Source organism: Emys orbicularis, chromosome 8 (assembly GCF_028017835.1).
Source record: "Emys orbicularis isolate rEmyOrb1 chromosome 8, rEmyOrb1.hap1, whole genome shotgun sequence".
In the NCBI taxonomy this organism is placed as follows: Eukaryota; Metazoa; Chordata; order Testudines; family Emydidae; genus Emys; species Emys orbicularis.
The window spans coordinates 1,399,751-1,421,545 of NC_088690.1; the positions used below are offsets into that span (position 1 = coordinate 1,399,751).

Here is a 21,795-nt window from a genome sequence, read left to right on the forward strand (position 1 = left end):
GTTTGTGTTTTAAAGGTCAGACCGATCAGAGGCACTCGTGCTGAATCCAGGTCATTCCCTCTTAAATAGGCCATTTAAGCTTGACAGCGTGTCACAAAGACATGTTTGAACCTTGACGAGCAGAGGGTTTGTGGAATATTCATGTGCCTGGGGTTTCATTCTCCTGAGTCCCTCTTTAGGAGGCTTTCAATTTATTGCCCTCTGCTCCTGGGTGTGTGGCATTTTTGCCTCCACCACTGACTGGTTCATATGGAGGCCACTGCTTGTTTAAATGATTTTGTTGGCACCAGACATGTAGGTGGCACTTCTGGTTAAGAACAGGAGGAGGAGACCAACATGAGCAGGGTGGAGGGAGGGGAAGAACAAGGGTGCAGACAACTGTCTTGTGGCTGCTTGGATGATTGAAGATGTCCTTGGAGCTTCTTATTTCCAAGGAGCCTCAAAGGAAAGAGGAAGTGTTTGAGATTTCTGTAAGAAAGCTGGCCCTTCTAGCTTCAAGACTTCTCTAGTCTTTCCACTTCATCATTTCCCTCTGTCTAGAAACATACTGGGTGCTTCAACAGTCCTGGCCAAAGAGCTTCTATGGCATTAGACAAGTGACTAGACAGAGAGGAAAAGGGCAAGGGTCAGTCGCTCCGTAAAGCACGTGCATATCTTGCTGTAGGATCCTGCCTGCTAAGCAGTGTGTGAACCACCTAACAGGATGTTTGAACAAATCATCTACTGTTTCCTGATTGTGCATTCCGTTCCTTCTGCACAGCCAGGAGCCTCCTGTCTAGTGGTTGTCTTCTCCATCACTTCCCGGTGTCTAATTCAAGGCAGTCGCCAAGCTGCCCTGCCTTCATCAACAATCTGTCTTTGTTTCAGATTATGTGGATTCTTCAGAAGTCAAATTTGAAGAACTGAAAAATGTAAAACTGGAGGAGGAGGAGGAGGAGGAAGAGCAAGAGGCAGCTGCACTGGATCTTTCCATTCCTCATTCAGTCAATTCCACCTCAGCCTTCACTGCTTCTAAGCAGAGTTCAGCTTTCAGCCTTCAGCCCAGCTCTCCAGCATATTCTACATCTTCAGAGTCTGAGTCAGCTGAACTATTGCCCCGGCGAAGGCTTGGCCAAGCCGGGGTTCTTACTGTTCATAGCTATGCTAAAGGAGATGCCAATGGCGCTGACAGTGAACATGCTTCAGGGAAGAAAGCCAGCACTACAGCCAGTGTGAATGAACAGGAGCTTGCAGAGGTATGAATGGCAGGTGTTAATCGGAAAAGTTCAGAACTGCATTATGCTGTGGTGAATTTAGTGGGTTTGTGAAATTGTAAGTGTCTGTCTATTGCACTCACGCTTTCGATTCTACTGGTGTCAGTACAACAGATCTCCTTGCTTGGTAATTTCTGTCATTTAATCTTTACTATGGGACCTGACTAATTTTAATTTAAATTATCAACCAGACCATCAACTGTCACCTCACAAATTGGATCGAGAGAAACCTTTTTCCTTTGGCTGTATAATACTACAAGAGACACAAGTCAAAAAGTCACACGTTTTGAAAACCAGATTTCTTTATCACCTCAAATCTCTAAAGTGAACATTTCAAAAAAAAATTTCAGGTTGATAAAAGGTGTCCTGGGACCAACAGCATATAAGATATTAGTTTAAACCCTTGTTCCAGAAGCTGGGAATGGGCAACAGGGGATGGATCACTTGATGATTACCTGTTCTGTTCATTCCCTCTGGGGCACCTGGCATTGGCCCCTATCAGGAGACTGGGCTAGATGGACCTTTGGTCTGACCCAGTATGGCCATTCTTATGTTCTATAAAAAATTGAAATTAAAATGAAAGCAGTACAGCTTCTCTTGTTCCACTTCCCTTTTGTTCGATAGTCTTTTATAGTAGGAAACCCTTTCTTTAGTCTTTCTAAATGGTTTTACCAGTTGTATTTTAGGGGGGAGATTTTTAGCTCAGGTAGCTTTGAGGTGGTGGTGCTGAAACAGGCTCAATCATCCTTTAAAACAAAATATCACAGATTGATCAAGTGAGCATGTCTTGATCAGTCTGTGTGAACCCAAAAAATATAAAATCCAAACCGTTAATACACACACTTGGTGTCTTTAAAGGGCCAGATTTACAAAACTAAAAAGTTATGGACCAAATCGGGAACTGTATAAATGGTATTGGTCCATTACTAGATGGAAGTTGTAGAATTGTCAGTAGTGTTGAAGTGTTCATTTAAATATTTCTGTTCTGTATTTGGGGTGGAGCGGGGGATTCAGACGTGTGCGTACATCACAATGAAATACTTCTCATTCCAGTAGTAACTCAGGAGGATGTTAAACAGCAGCTACTAAAGGTAGACCTCTTTAAATCAGCAGGTCCAGATAACTTGCTTCTGAGTTTATTAAAAGAGCTGGCCAAGGAGCTCTTTGGACCATTAATGTTGATTGTTCAGTAACCCTTGGAATACTTGGGAAGTTCCGGAGGACTGAAGGAAAACTAGGTAAATGGGATGACCGTGATAATTATAGGCCTATCAGTCTGACATTGATCCTGGTCAGAAGAATGCAACTGCTGATATAGGACTTGATTAATAAAGAATTAAAGGAGAGTAATTAATGCCAGTTAACAAGGGGTTATGGAAAATAGATTGTCAAACTTTTTTTTTTTTTTTTTTTTTTTTTTTTGAGGCGAGTATGTTTGGTTGATAAAGATAATTGTGTGGATGTAATTATTATACATAGGCTTCTGTAAGGCATTTGATTTGGTACCACATGACAGTTTGACTAAAACTAGAACAGTACAAAATCAACATGACACAAATTAAATAGGTCTCAAAATGTAATTGTAAATGAGGAATCATTAAGCAGTTGTGTTTCTAGTCAGGTTCTGCAGGGATCAGTTCTTGGCCCTATACTATTTAATACTTTTATCAGTGGTCTGAAAGAAAATATGCATTCACATGCAAAACTTTATTTGTAATGACCCAAAGATTGGGAGAGTGATAAATAATTAATAGGACAGGGCACTGATACAGAGCTATCTGGATTTCTCTTAAGCTGGGTGCAGGCAAACAATATATGATTCAGTACAGCCAATATAAGGTCATACTTACAGGATGGCGGACTCTATTCTGGGAAGCAGTGACTGTGAAAAGAACTTGGGTCATGGTGGATAGTTGGTTGAACATATGTTCCCTGTATGATGCTGTGGCCTGAAGGGCTAGTTTAACCCTTGGAATTATAAAGTGGAATCTTGAATAGGAATAGTTATATTACATCTGTGTTTGGCCCTGGTGTGACTACTACTGGAATACTGTGTCCAGTTCTGGTGGCCACAATTCAAGGATGATGATGATAAATGAGAGAGGGTTCACAGAAGAGCCATGAGAATGATTAAAGGAGTGGAAATATGCTTTATAATGAAAGTCAAGGAGCTCGGGCTCTTCAGTTTAACCAAGAGAAGGTTAAGGTGTGATTTGATCAGTATATAAGTACCTACGAGGGGAACAGAAATTTGATGATAGAGGGCTCTTCAGCCTCACAGAGAAAGTTACAAGAAGATCCAATGACTGGAAGTTGAAGCTAGCCAAATTCAGACAGAAATAAAGCTCACATTTTTAACATTTGGGGTAATTAACAATTAGAATCATTTTCCAAGGGTTGTGCTGGATCCTCCATTACTGGAAATCTTTAAATCAAAATTCGATGTTTTTCTAAAACAGATTCTATAGTTCAAACAGGAATTAATTCAGGAAAGTCCTACTGTCTGTTATACAGGAGGTCAAACTGGATAATTACAGTGGATCTTCTGGCTTTATAATCCATGAATCTTTGGAAAGGGGAGAGAAATCTTCTGTTTGCATCCTAGCCGCAGAGAAATTACAGACTTAGCATGTGAGCTTATCAGCCACATAGAGACCTGGTAAACTTTCACCTGTGTCAGGTTGTTGAAGGCATTGCTTTTAGCTCCTTTTCTGACCCCAGGCTCACAGTAATGTTGCAAAAATTGGAGTTATCTGAGCAAGCTAAGCCAGATTCTTGTCAGGAGGGAAAAAAAGGAGCAATAAGGTGGGGAAGAAGAACGATGGAAGAAGGTGGATGACAGTAAGAACCTTGGGGTTATACTTCAGATGTTCATGAATTTAGCCAAAGCCAGAAGTGGTGTAGTGAGATCATCTGGTTACTTCTCTCTGATTTGATCTAATCAGGACATCTTTTAGGATCAATATGGCAATAGTCAACAATGTTGCATTGGATCATGGGCTCCCAGGAGACACTGCGGGGCAGCACCAGTTCTAATAGCAAAGCTCATTCCTTCCAGTCCATGCATCCTGCTGACTTTTTCAGTATCATGCGCTTATCCCCCCAGATAAGTGATATCCAGAAGATCGTGGCAGCCTCAGCCTTTAACTCGTCAAAACACACTTAGGTGACTTCAACTGTAAATGTTTTCTCCCATTTCTAGAATCTTTCAGCATGTCTTCATATCAACCCAGGACTTTACCAGGAACGTTGAAGACCCCTTATCACTGTTTTTAACTTAAACAATCCAGTTTGCTAGTGTGTCTTCAGCTTTAGCTTGCCTTATGTAAACAAACTTGTATAATGGGCTGAGTTAGGACTTGTCTAGTGTAGATTACACAACAGATCTAACTTACTTTCACCATTAATTGGTGACTGGTTAACTTTGTGCATTTCACTCTGCTTGAACAATGAAAACAGTCACTTTTGCTGTCTGGCTATTCTATAGCAGTACAATGCTAAAATACTTGGGTTTCAGATACTTTCGCAAGCATAAATCCAAAGTTTAATATACATTATGGAAATATTTCTTTGTTTTAGTGTCTTGTAAAAATGCCCTCTTTTTAAACTTGTTTTGGGCCAAAATGGATCTGACTGGCCATAACATGATGATTGCTGAGTTGCTGCTTTGCCTTGTCCAGGTGGCGAAGGAGTACATGAGATCAATGAAAGAGAGTAAAAAGTCAAAGGGTCGTCGCCAGCCCTTGAGCAAACTTCCTCGTCATCATCCTCTTGTGGTTAAAGACTGCATCAGTGATGATGGTAAGTTCTACATACTTTAGTCGGGTAGGATTCAGCTATCTGGGGAGGCCTTGGATGGGAAGGTAGAAAGAGGGCTCAAGATGTATGAGGACAATATGGTACGTTCCATGAGATAACGGAAGATATATGGGAGGCATCTAGGCATGTGTCTTCTCTCCAGCCTAGGAGAGGTTCTTAGTTCTGCTTGGAACTCTTGCTTCATTCTCAAGTGCATGCCCTCGGCAGTGGAATTGTTTCACACCTGAGTGTTTACTCTTTCCCACTACTTTCTTTGGAATCTGAATATTTTTTCCAGTCACAGAAAGTCACAACTGTGCATACCAGTCAAACTCTAAACATATCTGAACTTCATTTCTGTATTCCACAGTTGATGCTTCCTTGGAGCTTTCCAATAATCCACTAAATATCCATATTTTTTTAAAATATGGATATTGTTGACTGACCATTTAGCCTATATATGCTTTGGATCTGATTAAATTGTAGGTTCCAAGGAGCTGTGTGAAGGGGTTCACCTCACTACAGGTGCTCCTCCTTGTGATTGGGTCTGGGAATTAGCTTTCACTTCATCGGTTGCTTGCACTGTGAGCTCCCTGTCTGAGCGCACTCGGTGTGCTCCCTCTTTGTGACTTGGCCCTCCAGCTAAGATACTATATAGTCCGCCCCGCCTTCTGGGATAACAGAGTCCCGCTAGGGAAGCTGTCCAGACACTGTTGCAGACAGTCTTCCTTTCCAAGTCTGCCGGTCCTGTGCCACTTTCAAATGGCTGGTAGGGGAACCCAGGCCCTCCCTCTACACTGGGTTCCAGCCCAGGGACCCTATAACCAGCAGCCCAGGTCTGTGCAGTCCCACTCCTTGCTGCTGTTTCCCTGGGCTTCTTCCTACCCCACCTCTATCTTCTTGCCAATCTCTGGCTTGCCGCTAGAGATTCCTCTGCTCTCTATGGCTACTTCTCCGTTCTCTGCCTCTTGTTGGACTCCCCACCCTAGGGCAGGAATCCAGGTTTACTATCCCCCTGGATCTCCTTTTTGGCCCTAGCTAACTCCCTTTCCCCCCAGAGAGTGACTGCAGACCTCTTTCCTGCAGTCCCTTCCTGCTCTCACTTCCTGGCTTATAATCCTGTCCCAGCTCCTTCCCCATATGAGTTTCATTTGCCATTCCAACCAGTCCTTGGTTACCCACCAGATGCAGCATATAAGGTTAATTGGCCCCTTATAGCCCCTGCTCAGAGCTTGTGTGGGCTGGCCACCCCATTGTAAGCAGGAACAGGATCATGCATGCCTATACTTCTCATTTGTATGACTCTTTCTGGTGTACTCAGCTCATGTTTCTGCGAAATTCCTCATGTTTTCAGAAGGAAATAAACAATTTCTCACCATCCCTGGCATGTGCATACCTCCCACTGTCAGAGATTGGAGCCCCTCTCCTTACCATTCTTCATCTTGGTGGTTATCCTAAGCTCTCCTTGCAACACAGTGGCAGCAGCAGGACATATCGCTAACACTAATGAAACCATTTCTTGTTGCAGAGATGTCGGAGCAACTGACTCCTGAAGAAGAGGCTGAGGAGACAGAGGCTTGGGCCAAACCACTTAGCCAGCTGTGGCAGAATCGCCCGCAGAATTTTGAGGCAGAAAAAGAATATAATCAGACCATGGCTGAGCAGCCCCCTCACTGTGCTGTCTGCATGCTCTTCCAGACATACCAGGTAAGCATCCTGCACGTCTCCCAGAGCTGTTCTTTGTATGGCAGAAGCTGAGGGAGAAGGCAGCTGCCACATTCCTCAGGATTTTGTAAACTAGTAGGTTGTGACTCTAGCCAGCATGAGTATAAATAGCAGTGTAACTGATGAGAATACAGACACACCAGAACCTTAAGGTATATATCCTGCGCAGCTCTGTATCTGCCCAAGCAGTGCCTCCCATGTCTACGCTGCTCTTTTTAGCAGTGTAGTATCTCACTGCCACCCTGCTGCCGGAACCTTTCCCAGCCACCATGAAAAGCTCCAACAGTGTGAAAGGCTTGGGGAGGGGGAGGTAGAAGGGAAGGGTTCCAGCAGACTTTCCCTGCTTCCTCCCCCGCCAGAGCCTTTCGCTGCTGTGTGGACACAGCCTACTTTTCACTGTAGCATATCACTGCGTCTACCCTACACGCTGCTGCAAGTGTAGACAAGGCCCTAGAGTATGAAACAGCTATGGGGATGTTTAAAAAAGTTTGTATATCCTTTAGAATCTTAGGCTATGTCTACATTACACAGCTTTTAGCGACAAGGCTGTGTCACCACTTTTGTCTTTCGGGGGGTGGGGTTTAACCTCTGAAAGACACAAGTTTTGTCATTCAATTGCCGGTGTAGACATAGCCTTGGAGATCAGAGGATATAACGAAAAGAACAGTACTACTTATAGTAGCACTGCAGTCTTCTGTGACTCTGCAGCTGTAAAAGTCTAGGCATTGTAAAGATGTGCCACAGATACCCTTCTGGGGAAAGGGACAGGCCTTGTGATCCCAGGGGGCACATACAGACAAATGTATCTCTTGCTGCTTGACACAGAACGATGTGTTTCAAACATCCTCAGGCTTACTCTAGAGAGAATGGGAATACCTCTAGATTTGAAGCTGCTCTGGCTGAGAATTCTGTGGGGCACTGGGAGAGTATGGAACACCAGTGGAGGGTTTAGTGAGTTTTGTTTCTTCACACAGATGTGGCTAGGTTTTCAGAAGCACGAAATTCCAGCTGACACCAATTTTTTTTAAAAAAGGCTCCAGGGCAGTCTCATTAATTACAGGCCGGTAAGCCTAACTTCAGTACCAGGCAAATAGGTTGAAACTCTAGTAAAGAACAGAATGATCAGACGCATGGATGAACCCAATTTGGTGGGGGAAGAGTCAACATGGTTTTTGTAAAGGGAAACCATGCCTCACCAATCTATTAGAATTCTTTAAGGGGGACAACAAACGTGTGGACAAGAGTGATCCCCAGTGGATATAGTGTACTTAGACTTTCAGAAAGCCTTTGACAAGGTCACTCACCCAAGGGAAGGTCCTCTCATGGATCGGTAACTGGTTAAAAGATAGGAAACAAAGGGTAGGAATAAATGGTGAGTTTTCAGAATGGAGAGAGGTAAATAGTGGTGTCCCCCAGGGGTCTGTTCTGGGACTAGTCCTATTCAACATATTCATAAATGACCTGGAAAAAGGACTCAAGAGTGAGGTGGCAAAATTTGCAGATGATACAAAACTACTCAAGATAGTTAAGTCCCAGGCAGACTGCGAAGAGCTACAAAGGGATCTCACAAAACTGGGTGACTGGCAACAAAATGGCAGATGAAATTCAGTATTGATAAATGCAAAGTGTTGCACATTGGAAAACATAATCCCAAGTATGCATACAAAATGGTGGTGTCTAAAATCAAGAAAGATCTTGGAGTCATTGTGGATAGTTTTCTGAACACATCTGCTCAATGTGCAGCGGCAGTCAAAAAAGTTAACAGAATGAGAGAGAGTCCAGTGGAGGGCAACGAAAATGATCAGGGGGCTGGGGCACATGACTTACGAGGAGAGGACTATAACAGCGTTTAAAAGAGAACTGGATAAATTCATGATGGTTAAGTCCATTAATGGCTGTTAGTCAGGATGGTAAGGAATGGTGTCCCTAGCCTCTGTTTGTCAGAGGATGGAGATGGATGGCAGGAGAGAGATCACTTGATCATTGCCTGTTAGGTCCACTCCCTCTGGGGCACCTGGCACTGGCCACTGTCGATAGACAGGATACTGGGCTAGATGGACCTTTGGTCTGACCCGGTACGGCCGTTCTTATGAGAGGCTGAGGGAACTGGGGTTATTTAGTCTGCAGAAGAGAAGAGTGAGGGGGGATTTGATAGCAGCCTTCAACTACCTGAAAGGGGGTTCCAAAGAGGATGGAGCTCAGCTGTTCTCAGTGGTGGCAGATGACAGAACAAGGAGCAGTGGTCTCAAGTAGCAGTGGGGGAGGTCTAGGTTGGATATTAGGAAACACTATTTCACTAGGAAGGTGGTGAAGCTCTGGAATGGGTTACCTAGGGAGGTGGTGGAATCACCATCCTTAGAGGTTTTTAAGGCCCAGCTTGAGAGAGCCCTGGCTGGGATGATTGGGGATTGGTCCTGCCTTGAGCAGGGGGTTGGACAAGATGACCTCCCTAGGTCTCTTCCAACCCTAATATTCTATGTTAGGAACTATTAGGGAAAGGGTAGATAAGAAGACAGAAAAAAATCATAATGCCACTATATAAATCCACAATACGGTCGCATCTTGAATACTGTGTGCAGATCTGGTCACCCCATCTCAGAAAAGATATATTGGAAAAGGTACTAAGAAGGGCAACTAAAACACTTAGGGGTATGGAACAGCTTCCTTATGAGGAGAGATTAAAAAGACTGGGACTTTTCAGCTTGAAAAGGAGACAACTGGGGGAGGTGGGGGGATGGATATGGTAGACATCTATAAAATCTTGTCTGGTGTGGAGAAAGTGAATAAGGAAATGTCATTTACTCCTTCTCATAACACAAGAACATGGGGCCACGTATGAAATTAACAGGCAGCAGGTTTAAAACAAGGAAGTACTTCTTCACACGAGGCACAGATAACCTGTGGAACTCTTTGCCAGGAATGTTGTGAAGGCCAAGACACTAGCCAGGATGGTCAGGGATCCAACACCATGTTCTGAGTGTCCCTAGCGTCTGTTTGCCAGAAGTTGGGACTGGACAACGGGATGGATCACTTGATGATTACCTGTTCTGTTCATTCCCTCTGAAGCATCTGGCATTAGCTACTGTTGGAAGACAGGATACTGGGCTAGATGGATCATTGGTCTGACCCAGTATGACCGTTCTTATGTTCTTATGACTTGTGCTTGTCTTTAAAGATGGGATCATGTTCTGAATGATGTAGGAAGTAAAGCTTGCTGTTGTGTAGCAGTTATCCTTGTCTGATAAAACTGGTAGTAAGAATAACAATGTGAGGGAAATCTGAGGTTTTCAATATTCCCGGTAAAATATACCTATATTCCCCACCTCACTTTCATAGGCAGAATGTGGAGGCCATGGTCAGAGCCCTGGAGTTGCTCCAGGTACTGCCACCAGGAAGGTACGAACCAAACCTCTGATTCCTGAGATGTGCTTCACTGCAACTGGCTGCAGCACTGACCTCAATCTCTCAACCCCTTACCTGGAGGAAGATGGAACCAGTGTCCTGATCACCTGCAAAAACTGCAGTGTCTGTGTTCATGCTAGTGAGTACAGCCAAACCCCACACCTAGGAACTTACTTGCCCTGCAGTCTGATCTTGTACATTGTAACAATTCCACCTAAAGAACTGAGTCCATTCCTTAAGTGGATCACGGAGACCTGCAACACAGGGCCTTGTGAATGGTGGCGTGAGGGTGGTGTACGGCAAACTTGAGGTGTATGGAACCCTCACATGGGGATTATGAAGTGAAGCCCAAGGGCTGTAATTTTCACATTCCCTCTTTGACCTCCAAGGTGAGATATCTGTAAGATTAGTCCAGTGCTGTTTTCCCTAAGCAGGTTGTTTCCATTATAGGTTGTTACGGTGTGTCCCCTGACAAGGCCACTGAAGAGTGGATGTGCTCCAGGTGTACAGCCAATGCTTTAGAGGAGGTAAGAAAATTGCTTGTACAAGCCTCACTTGACTTTCTCTTTAAGGACTCAGGAGGATCCTATTAGGTATCCAAGCTGTGTGGAGCCCATGGGAGGACTGGGGGCAAGGTCATAGAATCCTAGAATATCAGGGTTGGAAGGGACCTCAGGAGGTCATCTAGTCCAACCCCCTGCTCAAAGCAGGACCAATCCCCAACTAAATCCCCAAATCCCTAAATGGCCCCCTCAAGGATTGAACTCACAACCCTGGGTTTAGCAGGCCAATGCTCAAACCACTGAGCTATCCCCCCCCGATGAAGGCTAGTTGCAGAGCTCTTCCTGAAACCTTCCATTGTGCGGTGTCTGCTCCCCTTTTGTGATAAGGCTGTAATTTAGAGAACACCTCCAGAGTGTAATTCTCTGCCATTTGGCCTTTTGATTTAATGTCTTCTGGCTTAAAGAACCCATGCAGTGATTCAGGCTTTTGTGGTCAGAAATGGAGAAGGGAAGTTCTGCAGAAATGTGGTGATCTGTTTATCTCTGATCTCTCCTTGTATATGACACCTTCTGCTCTACAAAATGCAGCTAACTTGTTGCTTAGCTGTGGCTGTTGCAGTGGCAGGGGATACTGAAATCTAACTCATTGAGGAGGAAGGTGGCCCAGAGTAGAGGGGTTCTTTCAGAAAGTGTCATGGGCTCTGGACCAACAGAAGGGACCACTGCATCTCTTCCAGGGGCCAGCCCCTTGAATTGCATCCGCCAGAGTGGTTTGTTCCCAGCTTCAGCTATGGCTAGTTGGGATAGGATTTTGTTTCTCTGGTATGAGCTCACAACATTGGCTCTCACAGTGTTTTTTCCCACCCAGCTTCAGAGTAGCTCTCCTTAGTTTACTCCACCTCTGAGTATCTAGAGAACTATGAGGTCAGTCCATTTCTCAAAAGCAGGAGGCCGTTGATAGCTCTTAATTAGGCTGTCCTTTGCAAAGTGATTCTACCAGTGGGGCTAATTGGCAACAAAGAGCTATTTCTCTGAATGTGTTGTTACAGTGAGGCTCTCTGGTGCAAGCTTACTGCTTCATTGACAAATAACGTGGTTCCTCATTTTCCTCCTTGTGGCAGGACTGCTGCTTGTGTTCATTACGAGGAGGTGCGCTGCAGAGAGCCAATGATGACAAGTGAGTATTCCAGCTTTTTCATTCTCTATGGAGCAGCGTAGCACAAGAGCACTTGTGAGGTTGTTAAAAGTTCATTGCTTAGTGCGAGTGTGCTGCAGGGATAATGTAGTGACCAAGGGCATCTTCCAGATGGATTGACAGGATTGATGCGGAGGGTTGTAAACATATATAACATAGTTCAGGATGTGAGCATGTGGTGCCTAATGCACCAGGACTTGGGTGAGTGGTGCAGTATCACAGAGACCCACAGCCAGTCACTGACTTCCCAGGGAATTCCCCATCCCAAGGTGGTGATAGCTATTAACTGCTTAGTCTCTTATTAAGTAAAATTGTCTTTGGTTCCCAGAGCCATGTGAGGGGCCGGGAACTCTGAATACCAAGTTACAGAGAGATCACGCTCCGTACAGCAACCAAAGGCTCTACATACCTCTGCTCTGCCAATAGACTGTCTGTCTAAAGTTACACTGCTTGTGTCTTCAGCTCGGGGCTTAGCTGGAGGCGTCTACATCACAGGACAGCCACAAAGGTCCCTTTGACTCTTCCCAAACAACACTTCACTGGCTCTGGGAGATGTGGCCCTCCAGCAGTGCAGCATATTTTGGCTCCAGGCTGACTTGGGGCAGCTACACCATAGGCGACTGTTAATGGAAAGGACGCAGATTAATTTGGCTAGTATGTCTAAAGTTCTTGGATGCAAAATACGTTGGTATTTAGTATCTGAATCTTAACTTACAGTGCTAAGGGGTAAATTATGGTAACTTGGCCTGAAGACTCTGGGAGTGGCCTTTGTCCTCTAGGTCACTGTTTCAAAACCAGGTCAGTAGTGTCTAAATAGTTATTATCTGACAGGTCTGTGGCCTGAGTAAAACAAGCTTGTAGGGCACATGTGCCTGCAGCACAAATACCACCAGCACAAGTCTCACTCAGTCACTCCCTTGTTCACCTCAGTGGAAAGGCCAAGAACCGAATGGGATGAAGTCTGCTTTTGCTCCTAGATGTCTCCATTATCAGGACTAGTGTGAGGGAGGCTTGCACTACTTGAGCTCTAGTCTGCTGTATGGATCAACAAAGGATTTCATTCTTACGGCTGGAGGGATTGCCAATCTGCTACACTTCATTAGCACTAAACTTGCTTAAATTCTCAGCTGTCTTTCTCCAGTGTGTACTGACTTTTTTCCTCTCCAAATCTGGCAGGTGGGTCCATGTGATGTGTGCTGTAGCTGTACTGGAGGCAAAATTTGTGAATATTGCAGAGCGCAGTCCAGTGGATGTTGGCAAAATCCCCCTGCAGCGATTCAGACTGGTAAGAAAAATCTGAGATTCACTGTTAGGCTTGTTAGTTTCACTGAGGTCCTATCTGTGGGGTCTTCTATTCTCCTCCTGAAAGAGACAACTCCTCTCTGTTAATTAGAGGTCAGAGAAAATCCGAACTCTGATGGTTTGGAGGTGGTTTGTTAAATAAATCCCATTAGAGTACTCCCTACTCTCCAAAGCCTAGCTTTGTTCTTGGGTATTAACACAGCACAATAATTACCTGAAATTAGAATTAACAAGGGGGTTAGTATAGAGTCTTGTTATCGTTCAGCTAGTGATTTGAATTGCATAATATAGTAACGTGTTGGTATCTTATGCAGGAATCTCTAGGCACTTCAAATAAAATAGAAGCTGGGTCTGTTTAGCTTGTCTACAAACTCAGTTTAAAGAACGTAAGACTCCCCCTTCCTCCTCTTCTAGCTAAAGGAGTGAGTTTCCCTCAATCCAGAAGGAGAGAGCTGAGCTTTGTATGGCTATATCACGTCATACCTTGCTATTCACTATCCATGCATGCAATCCAGTGCAGCACTAGCGGAAGAGGTGGGGTGGGATTTGACCAGTGGACTTGGAGCCACTGGAAAAGCAGAATAATAGAGGGCAGACCACTGCCAAGAGCATTCTCAATCATTGAAGCGTCTGAGGTGACAGTGATGAGATTGGATCGTGAACGTAGCCCCTAAAGCACCTCTGCATGTGTATGAAAGGTAGATAGATCTGTTCCATCTGAGGAAGCCTATTCTGCACATGAGTCCTTGCTAACTGGCCTGAGTCCTGGGTGGCTTTTTCATTTTTAGTGTTCTCTTTTTTAAGGATTTCTACAGTCTAGCCACTCATGAGTCTCAGACTGATGGAATTAGGAGAAGGTTCAAATACTTAATGCCTATTTCTTATATATCACTTTTCATCAGCTGTTCTCAAAGTGCTTCACAATCATTTAATTTATTTATCCTCAAAACCTCTGTACCTAAAAATATGACAATGGACTGAACCGCTTTGCTAAAAAACCTTCAGTATTTTGTGGCAAACAAGGTGAGAACTATTAAATAAAAAGCTGTATGTTGACTTTAGCTATAAGATATGGGACTTCCTGGCTGGCACGACTAATTTTTAGAAATACTTACATTTTAGAGCCTTTTCCTCCATTTGCTCAATCCTGCTTTAAGGATATAAACCAGTGTTTGTGACGTCCATCAGTTACTACAAATCTGCTGGCCCAAATCTAGCCTTCTGCCTTTAGGGTAAGGTTATGGAATCTGCCTCTGTACAAATTCTACTCAGTTCTCCTCCCTTCTGAAATTCTGTCTCTGGTTTTATGAAATCCTTTGGGGATTAAATATGAAATGTTACTCTGGCCTGTTTCTGTCCTTGTATAACTACAGCCAGGAGTTGCAGTGGGCCATTGACTTCTGTCATTGCTGAAATGTGGTAGAATGACGTGTGTCCAGGTCTCCTTTCCTTACAGACATTTCAGTTCACATGTTTGTCTATTAAGCTTGTTGGATTGGTATATTATAAACACTTACTTTTTTGCCTTTGTCCCTGTTTGTAACTCCTGAGATTCCTGCCCTGTTATGAAATAAAACAAGTGTCCTTCTGTCTCTAGAATATAATAAAGCATGGTGCCTTTCTGGGATAGAGATTAATTGGAATAATGTAGTAACAAAAAAGGATATTTCTAGTAACACCTGGGGGGCCTGTCAGCATTCTTTGCCTGGGGAAAGCCAATGCTGAGCAGTAATCTCTAGTTTCCTGTCTGCAGAAATGCATCTTCTGTAAGAAGCGGAGGAAGAGAATTGCAGGTTGCTGTGTGCAGTGCTCTCATGGTCGCTGTCCTACGTCCTTTCATGTCAGCTGTGCTCAAGCAGCTGGAGTCATGATGCAGCCTGATGACTGGCCATTTGTTGTCTTCATTACCTGCTTTAGGCATAAGATTCCATCCCAGGCAGAGGTGAGTATTTGGGACACAACTAGGATTTGTTCTGGAGTAGGCCAGAGTATCAAGGGAAACTGAAAAGCTTTTGGCTGTGCTAGAGATAAGGTGGATGAGGTAATGTCTTTGACAGATTCATATCAATAAAAGAATCCCCTGTGCATTTTAGCTAGCATAGTCTAATGACCTTGGCTCCCATCCCATGCCAAGAACTGAGCCCTGATCTCAGTCCTGCTGCTGACTGCTTGTGGCCTTCAGCCAGTCACTTTTCCCGGGTTTCAGTTTTGTCTATAAAGTGACTGAGAACCACCTCCCCCTGGAGCTGTCGTGAGAAGGAATAGCTAAAGTGTGTGTGTGAAGTAAGTGATGCTAATGTGCAGAGTTAGTACTGGGATCCCAGTGGAATGTCATGTTCCCTTGCAGCCCTTCTGCCAAATGAACTGCAGCATTCTGCTCGAGATGGGCCTGTAGAGGGCTTGCTGCAAAGTCCTCAAAATGTCTTGAGGGAACCTACTCTGAAGAGCGAGAGCTTGTAACTCCCTAGGTGGCCTGAGCTATGCACAGCACTGTCTTGGTCGCTGCAGCTGACTGGTTTGGTTTTTAAGCATTTAAAGCACTCTGGGGGAAAAACTCTTTTTTAAAGATTGACTTCAGATCACTGGTGGATCCTATGTACAATTAAGAACTCTTGGCAACAATGTAGTTCTGTCTTTTCTCATCTGCCAAGACCCATGTTCAGTGCCAGTACACTGACCTTCCTTTCAGCTGTCTAACGAGAGCTCTTCTCCTCTCAGCGAGCTAAAGCGGCTCTGCAGGATCTCTCAGCTGGGCAAATGGTCATCAGCAAGCACAAGAATGGTCGTTTCTATCAGTGCGAAGTGGTCAATCTTACAAAGGAAACCTTCTATGAAGTCAACTTTGATGATGGCTCCTTCAGCGATAACCTCTATCCAGAGGACATTGTGGTATGTTGTGAAATAAGAGAGCTACTCCATTAGAGGGCATGTGGTACAGGGAAACTGTATCACCATTGTGGGAGCAAATGTGTCTGTGTCTGCTAACATTTCTAGGGGGTTAATGACCGTTCATACAGTGGAAAGTACTCTCATCTGAGCGGAGAATTTCTTACAGCTTTTTAGACTTCTTCCCACTTAAAAACCTGTCATTGTCTAACTTAATACTTTGGTTGCAAAGTGCCTGTATTGGTCTTCTTCCTGACTTATGAGCAGCTGTATTCATTATCCTTGTCAGGCCTTAATTAGCTGTTGTCTCTGTTTTCAGTTATGTACCGAACTGCATGGGTGGGCTGGGTGGGTTTTATATACAGAACAAGGCAGTTGTGGCTGAACTGTAGCCTGTAGACAGAAGGCTTATCTACTGGTCGCCATATCTTCTTCAGTGATGTTAATAGCAGCATGGAGCTATTCGTGTGCCAAACTTACATTCTCTGTGCCTCAGGCACCGTGGAAAGGCCCCTTTTCAGAGGCACCTGATGTGTGGAGGATGCCATGTGGCTACTACGCAGGGCTGGGAGGTGGGGTAGTGAAGGGCAAATGACAAGGCAATGCATTTGCACAATTGTCACTGAGGATGCAGGTTGTGTTCAGGGTCTCTGTAACTGGAGCTGAGCCAGGAGAAGGAAAGGATCCAAGAAGCTTGACTTTGAAATTGCAGACCATTTGAAATAGCTGGGAGCAGGAAACACCCTGTGTTTGTGAACTGATGGTTTAGTTGTGGCACCCTGTGGCTCAGTTTCCCTGTCTCTAGATGGGAAAATCCACCTATCTCAAGGGCTGTTCGTAAGGTGCTTTGGTACTCTGATGGAAGGCCCTATAAAAATGGGATGGATCTCCCTGGGCCTGCTGAATCTTTATGCAAATGTAAAGAAGCTGTTACTGCTCACTTCTCCGCGTCTCCCGACTTTCCTTCTTGTGCCATCAGAGTCGAGACTGTCTTCAGCTGGGTCCTCCTGCTGAAGGAGAAGTCGTGCAAGTCAGATGGACAGATGGACAAGTCTATGGAGCCAAATTTGTGGCCTCACATGCCATCCAGATGTACCAGGTATTGAGCTTCTATTCCTTTCTGCTGCCCTCCACCTCTCACTATTTAGATAAAATGCTCATCGCAGTGGTCTCTAGACACCTCCCCACGGTCTATTTTAGAAGCCCTTTTGTAGAAGTGTGGTACTACTGGCAAACCAAGTCCTAGGACCCTCTTTAACTACTGCAGTCAAATCCCACTCAGGAAGGGGCGGGCGCGGTATGGGGTTTGTTAGTGATCTATTGGAAGGAAAGCTGCATAGATGATAGTAAAAATCTCCGCTTTTAGTCTGGATGGAGTATAAATGCTGAATAACTGGTACTGAGGACCCTTTTATAGCCTAGATGTCCTTTGTGACCCACCGATATATAGCCAGGTACAGATGAGTGGGTTATTCACCCCTTCCCTTCTGCACTAGAAATACAAATCCATAGGATATGCAGAGAAGTGATTCCATGCAGCAGGTTGTAGGAAACGGGGGCATCTAGTCAGTGTCTGCACCATGAGCTAAGCCCTTCTGCCACCAGCCTCAGCAGTGAGCCCTGCAAGTGCAACTGTTGAGCTTCCAGACATCCTGGGGGTCATGCTAAAGGGGCTGGGCTGAGCCTGCACAACATTGGCACATTCAGAAGGTTCAGACGCAGGTGTGAAAACAGACTCATTTTCAGAGGTGCTGAGCACCAGCAGTGCCCACTGAACTCAGCAGCATTTTGGATGGCTCACCCCCTCTGAAAATCAGGCTGCTTTTATCTGACTGCCTAGCTGTAGGCCCCTGTATTTGAAAATGGGCCCCAATATTTAAGTTCCTGTAGCTGAATCTGGCTGAAGCAAAGTTTTATTTACCAAAAACCCTTGAATTTTAGAGTACTGGTGTACATCTCGTCCTCCTCTCCCAACCCTGCTGCTCGGATAACATCTGGAGTGGCCTTGAAACACCCAGTTTGCCTGACGAGTAAAAATCCCCAGTGAGGAGCTGGCTTATTGCGAAGTGTTCTGAGAATATTCCTAAAACTGGTCATTCCCTTGACCCTAGGCAGATTGGGCTGTGCCACTTCCTGCTCCTCTTAGGATTATTGCTTGTACAAAGTCTGTTCCCAATACTAGATATTAACCAGCTGCTGCGACCTCCCTCATTTACACATGACCCCATGCTATGCCAGAAAGTACATGTATATCGAAAGCGTTCATGATGGGAGCTCACTTAGAGAGCTGGGAACTTAACAGGGAGACTCTGTAGTAGTGGGGGGATCTGGTTTTTGTGACTTCAGGCAGTACAGTATCATTTGTGTGTTAGGTGGAATTTGAAGATGGATCCCAGCTGATGGCGAAGAGAGATGATGTGTACACCCTTGATGAGGAGCTTCCAAAGAGAGTCAAATCAAGGCTGGTAAGTAGTGGGGGTGTGCATCTGTACTAAAAGTCCACTCCATAACCTTGATGTCCATGTGGCTTCCCCTGAGAGTAGCCTGCCTTCATGGGAGCAAACCCATTGAAGTGCACAGCAGCAAGGGCATTGCAAGGTGAGACTTGCTCTGGGAGTTTAATGTTTGCTGTCTGTTCCTTGGCTGATCCATCTCTCTGTAGATCCATTACTTCAGCTCACCTCTAGCTGAGGTCTGTAGCCCTTCATTGCTCACTGACAATTTATGGGACTTAACTAGTGAAATCCTGCATCTCTGAAATAGTGAGGTACACCAGGAAGTGCCTTGGTGTCCTTGGCCTGCATCGCTCCAGAAGGCCTCCCATAGTAAGGCATTAGCTCCGCGACCATTCACAACCCAGGCACATTGCTGACCTGAGAGGCAGGTCCTGTGCACCCACCTGACTGTCCTAGCTCTGTTGCAACACTTGTTAATAAGCATGCAGAGCGTCTGAGTCCAGGAAGGGTAGGGGTGGGGCATTCATGCTGAGTGGGTGTTTAAATCTGCCTGTCTCAATAGAGCGGAGCATGCTGCAGACGTACTGGGTGTTTAGTTTGATCATTGCACTGACCCCTTAAGTCTCCTTCACACTTGGCACTGAGCTAGAATCCTTTGGCCCTCAGTGTTGTTTGCCCATTAATCATTTCATTGGGTCTAGTGACTGCAGGTTTGTTAAGTTGCTTCTCTCTCCATGCTGCAGTGTCACGTGGGCTTGTGCATAACAGTCCCGTCACCCCATGCCCCACGCGATTTCTCTGCAGTGTGGGAGAGCTTGTAGGTGAGGGGTAATAAGTTCATCTGAGCGGCGCTGTGGGTGTCTAACCCTGCTTTACTCTTGCAGTCAGTAGCTTCAGATATGCGCTTCACAGAAATCTTCACAGAGAAGGAGGTCAAACAAGAGCGGAAGAGACAAAGAGTGATCAACTCACGCTATCGGGAGGATTACATCGAACCTGCACTGTACCGGGCCATCATGGAGTAAGCACTGCCTATGGTAGAGAAGGAGAGATGCCAACCTCCCAATGGATTCTAACACTCCAGTACAACAGAGGCCAAACTTGGACATTTCAAATCCATGTTTTTTTTTAAAAAGGAAGCTACAATACTGTACCCTGCAGTAGCTGAAAGGAGATTGTTGGCCGGTGGAACCATTCAGTGTTGCAACAGTGGATGCCTGCCTGCAGGCTCCTCCCCTGAAGTTGTCTGCACTGAACAAGCATCCGGCAAGCCAGCTTGGGAGTTCTGCCTTCCACAGCTTATCTCCTCAAACAGTCTCTCATTGTTTCTGCTTGTCTGAGACAAAATTGACAGGTGGCAAACTCTTCTGGGAACTTCACCTGGGCATCTTGGCAGCTGCAGGAGGATACAAAGTGTGTAGTTTTTGTTGAATAATGTTCCTGATTCTGGGAGTCTCTCCCCAATGGCCACACCTGCACCGAGCAGGCAGTATTACTGGTGCTTGACATTGAACCCCTTTTTATATTTATATCTGTGTGTTTTGTCTGGAGCAGCTTCAGTTTCTTGTTTCTCAGCATCTCCCCTCTGAGGGTGGAGCCTCAGGCTGTGCAGAGCCAAGTGGATTGGAGGCGTTTGTGTGAAGAGATGAAATGTGAAAATCAAATCCGATTGGACGAGCTATTTAACCCTCCATTTAGCTTTTGTTCTGATTTGATATTTTGAGACTTACTCGTGTTTAACTGTAATGGTCTGTGCCTACGTATAAATAGGAATCTGTCTGGAGCCTCCTGCAGTGCAACCCTCTAACAAGAATATTCATTCAGCCCCCAAAGAGTACTTTAGCGTACACTTCACTAAGGCAATAAAGACCAAAGGGTCCTAGAGAGCCAAACACCACAGTATTGGTTATGACAGGGCAGCAGTGTCTGTAGAATCCAGCACCTTGTCTGTGGCCATGCTGCCACAGGCTCTTACTTAGGATAATTAGATCTGAGTATAGGCCCCAGTTACAAGATGCACTGAACTGTACTTGTTAATGAATGGTTGTGTAGTGCCACTCAGAAGCAGAAGTGCTGCCACGTTCTTCTGTCTGGCCACAGCTGGTAGGGCATCTGTTCTTTAAAATCCTGTGTAGAGCATTAATTGGACACACTCTTAGTTGTATCGGATAGACTTGACTATCCCAACAATGGAAAGCTGTCAGTTCAGGAGCCATGCATTGCGTGCATCCTGAAGATGTTCTGACATGCTCCTAGTAAAGCATTAACAAGTTAAAGCAGCAATTGAATAAGGATGTGTGGCTTTCCCACCCTCTGGGAAAGGGATTTTAGACTGTGGGCAGACTGGCTGCCTTCCAGCTGCATGGAGTGACTTGGGTAGTTTCCCTTTGTTGAGGAAAAAATCGTACAAATATACTCAGTTTTTTTATTTTAATTCTCTTCACTGACATAGACCCATCGCTGTAGTAAAGGGACCTTGTGTACACAAGACCCTGATTTATAGCAGTTTCTTCTTTGTTTCTATAAGAACACTATAAACCAAATTATTTTGAAATCTGGTGCATCAACTTGTTGATTAGCAATAAAATGTAGTGTTGTGCAGTGACTTTTTGACTCTTGATCAGCAAAGTAATAAACAACAAGCTTTTTTGAAAAATAATCCTCTGTTTATACCAAAACTCTTCTAGGATCAGGATACTGATGTGACTAGTGACTATACAAATTTCTAGTGCTCAGGCTTGCTCTTGGATGTCCTTCTCTTACAATGTGTGGGAGAAGTCCTTGTTAATCAGCATTTGGGCAGATTCCTGGAAGGAACAGGGCCTTCACTTTGTACGTTTTCCCAGTAACTTAATTCATCGTGGTCAGTTTCAAATGTTAATGAAGCATTCTGGTAAGCATTGGAATTGTTAACATGTAAAACTGGGACATTGTAAAATTGTCATAGTATCTGCAAGTGTGCAGGTTTACGAAATGAGAATGGGTTAGAGCTGCAAGTTGGCAACTCCTTTCGATGCCATTTCTGTGGCTAACGAAAGGAAGGGAAGCTGCCAGCATCTCTCCGAATCTGCCCTCTAATCTTCTAATGTACCTGGGATTCACTTTAATTCCCTCTAGACTGAATCTGCTATATTACCTGCATGGACTGAGTTTCCATTCTAGGTGGTGATACTATATGTCTGGTATAAATACCTATCTACAAAGAAGGCTCCCACCCTAAAACGACAACATAGTGCAAGGCAGCTGGGCTTGTGCCCTGCAAGGGTTCCAGGTCA

General features: G+C 44.8%; 1 protein-coding gene across 2 annotated transcripts in view; it reads left to right on the forward strand.

Moving 5' to 3' along the window:
• Positions 1 to 21,169, forward strand: part of KDM4A (lysine demethylase 4A) — a 36,885-nt gene extending 15,716 nt beyond the window's left edge. The window contains exons 10-21 of one of the 2 annotated variants that reach the window (XM_065410133.1): positions 868 to 1,235; positions 4,934 to 5,054; positions 6,580 to 6,758; positions 10,113 to 10,317; positions 10,629 to 10,705; positions 11,803 to 11,858; positions 13,053 to 13,161; positions 14,932 to 15,120; positions 15,897 to 16,067; positions 17,044 to 17,163; positions 18,437 to 18,529; positions 19,405 to 21,169. In XM_065410133.1, coding sequence (XP_065266205.1) covers positions 868 to 1,235; positions 4,934 to 5,054; positions 6,580 to 6,758; positions 10,113 to 10,317; positions 10,629 to 10,705; positions 11,803 to 11,858; positions 13,053 to 13,161; positions 14,932 to 15,120; positions 15,897 to 16,067; positions 17,044 to 17,163; positions 18,437 to 18,529; positions 19,405 to 19,545 — 1,829 coding nt within the window. In that variant the 3' untranslated portion in view covers positions 19,546 to 21,169. Of the gene's footprint in view, positions 1 to 867; positions 1,236 to 3,357; positions 3,359 to 4,933; positions 5,055 to 6,579; positions 6,759 to 10,112; positions 10,318 to 10,628; positions 10,706 to 11,802; positions 11,859 to 13,052; positions 13,162 to 14,931; positions 15,121 to 15,896; positions 16,068 to 17,043; positions 17,164 to 18,436; positions 18,530 to 19,404 lie in introns of both variants that reach the window. The other variant, XM_065410134.1, reaches the window with a different exon arrangement.
• The last annotated feature ends 626 nt before the right edge of the window (positions 21,170 to 21,795 follow it).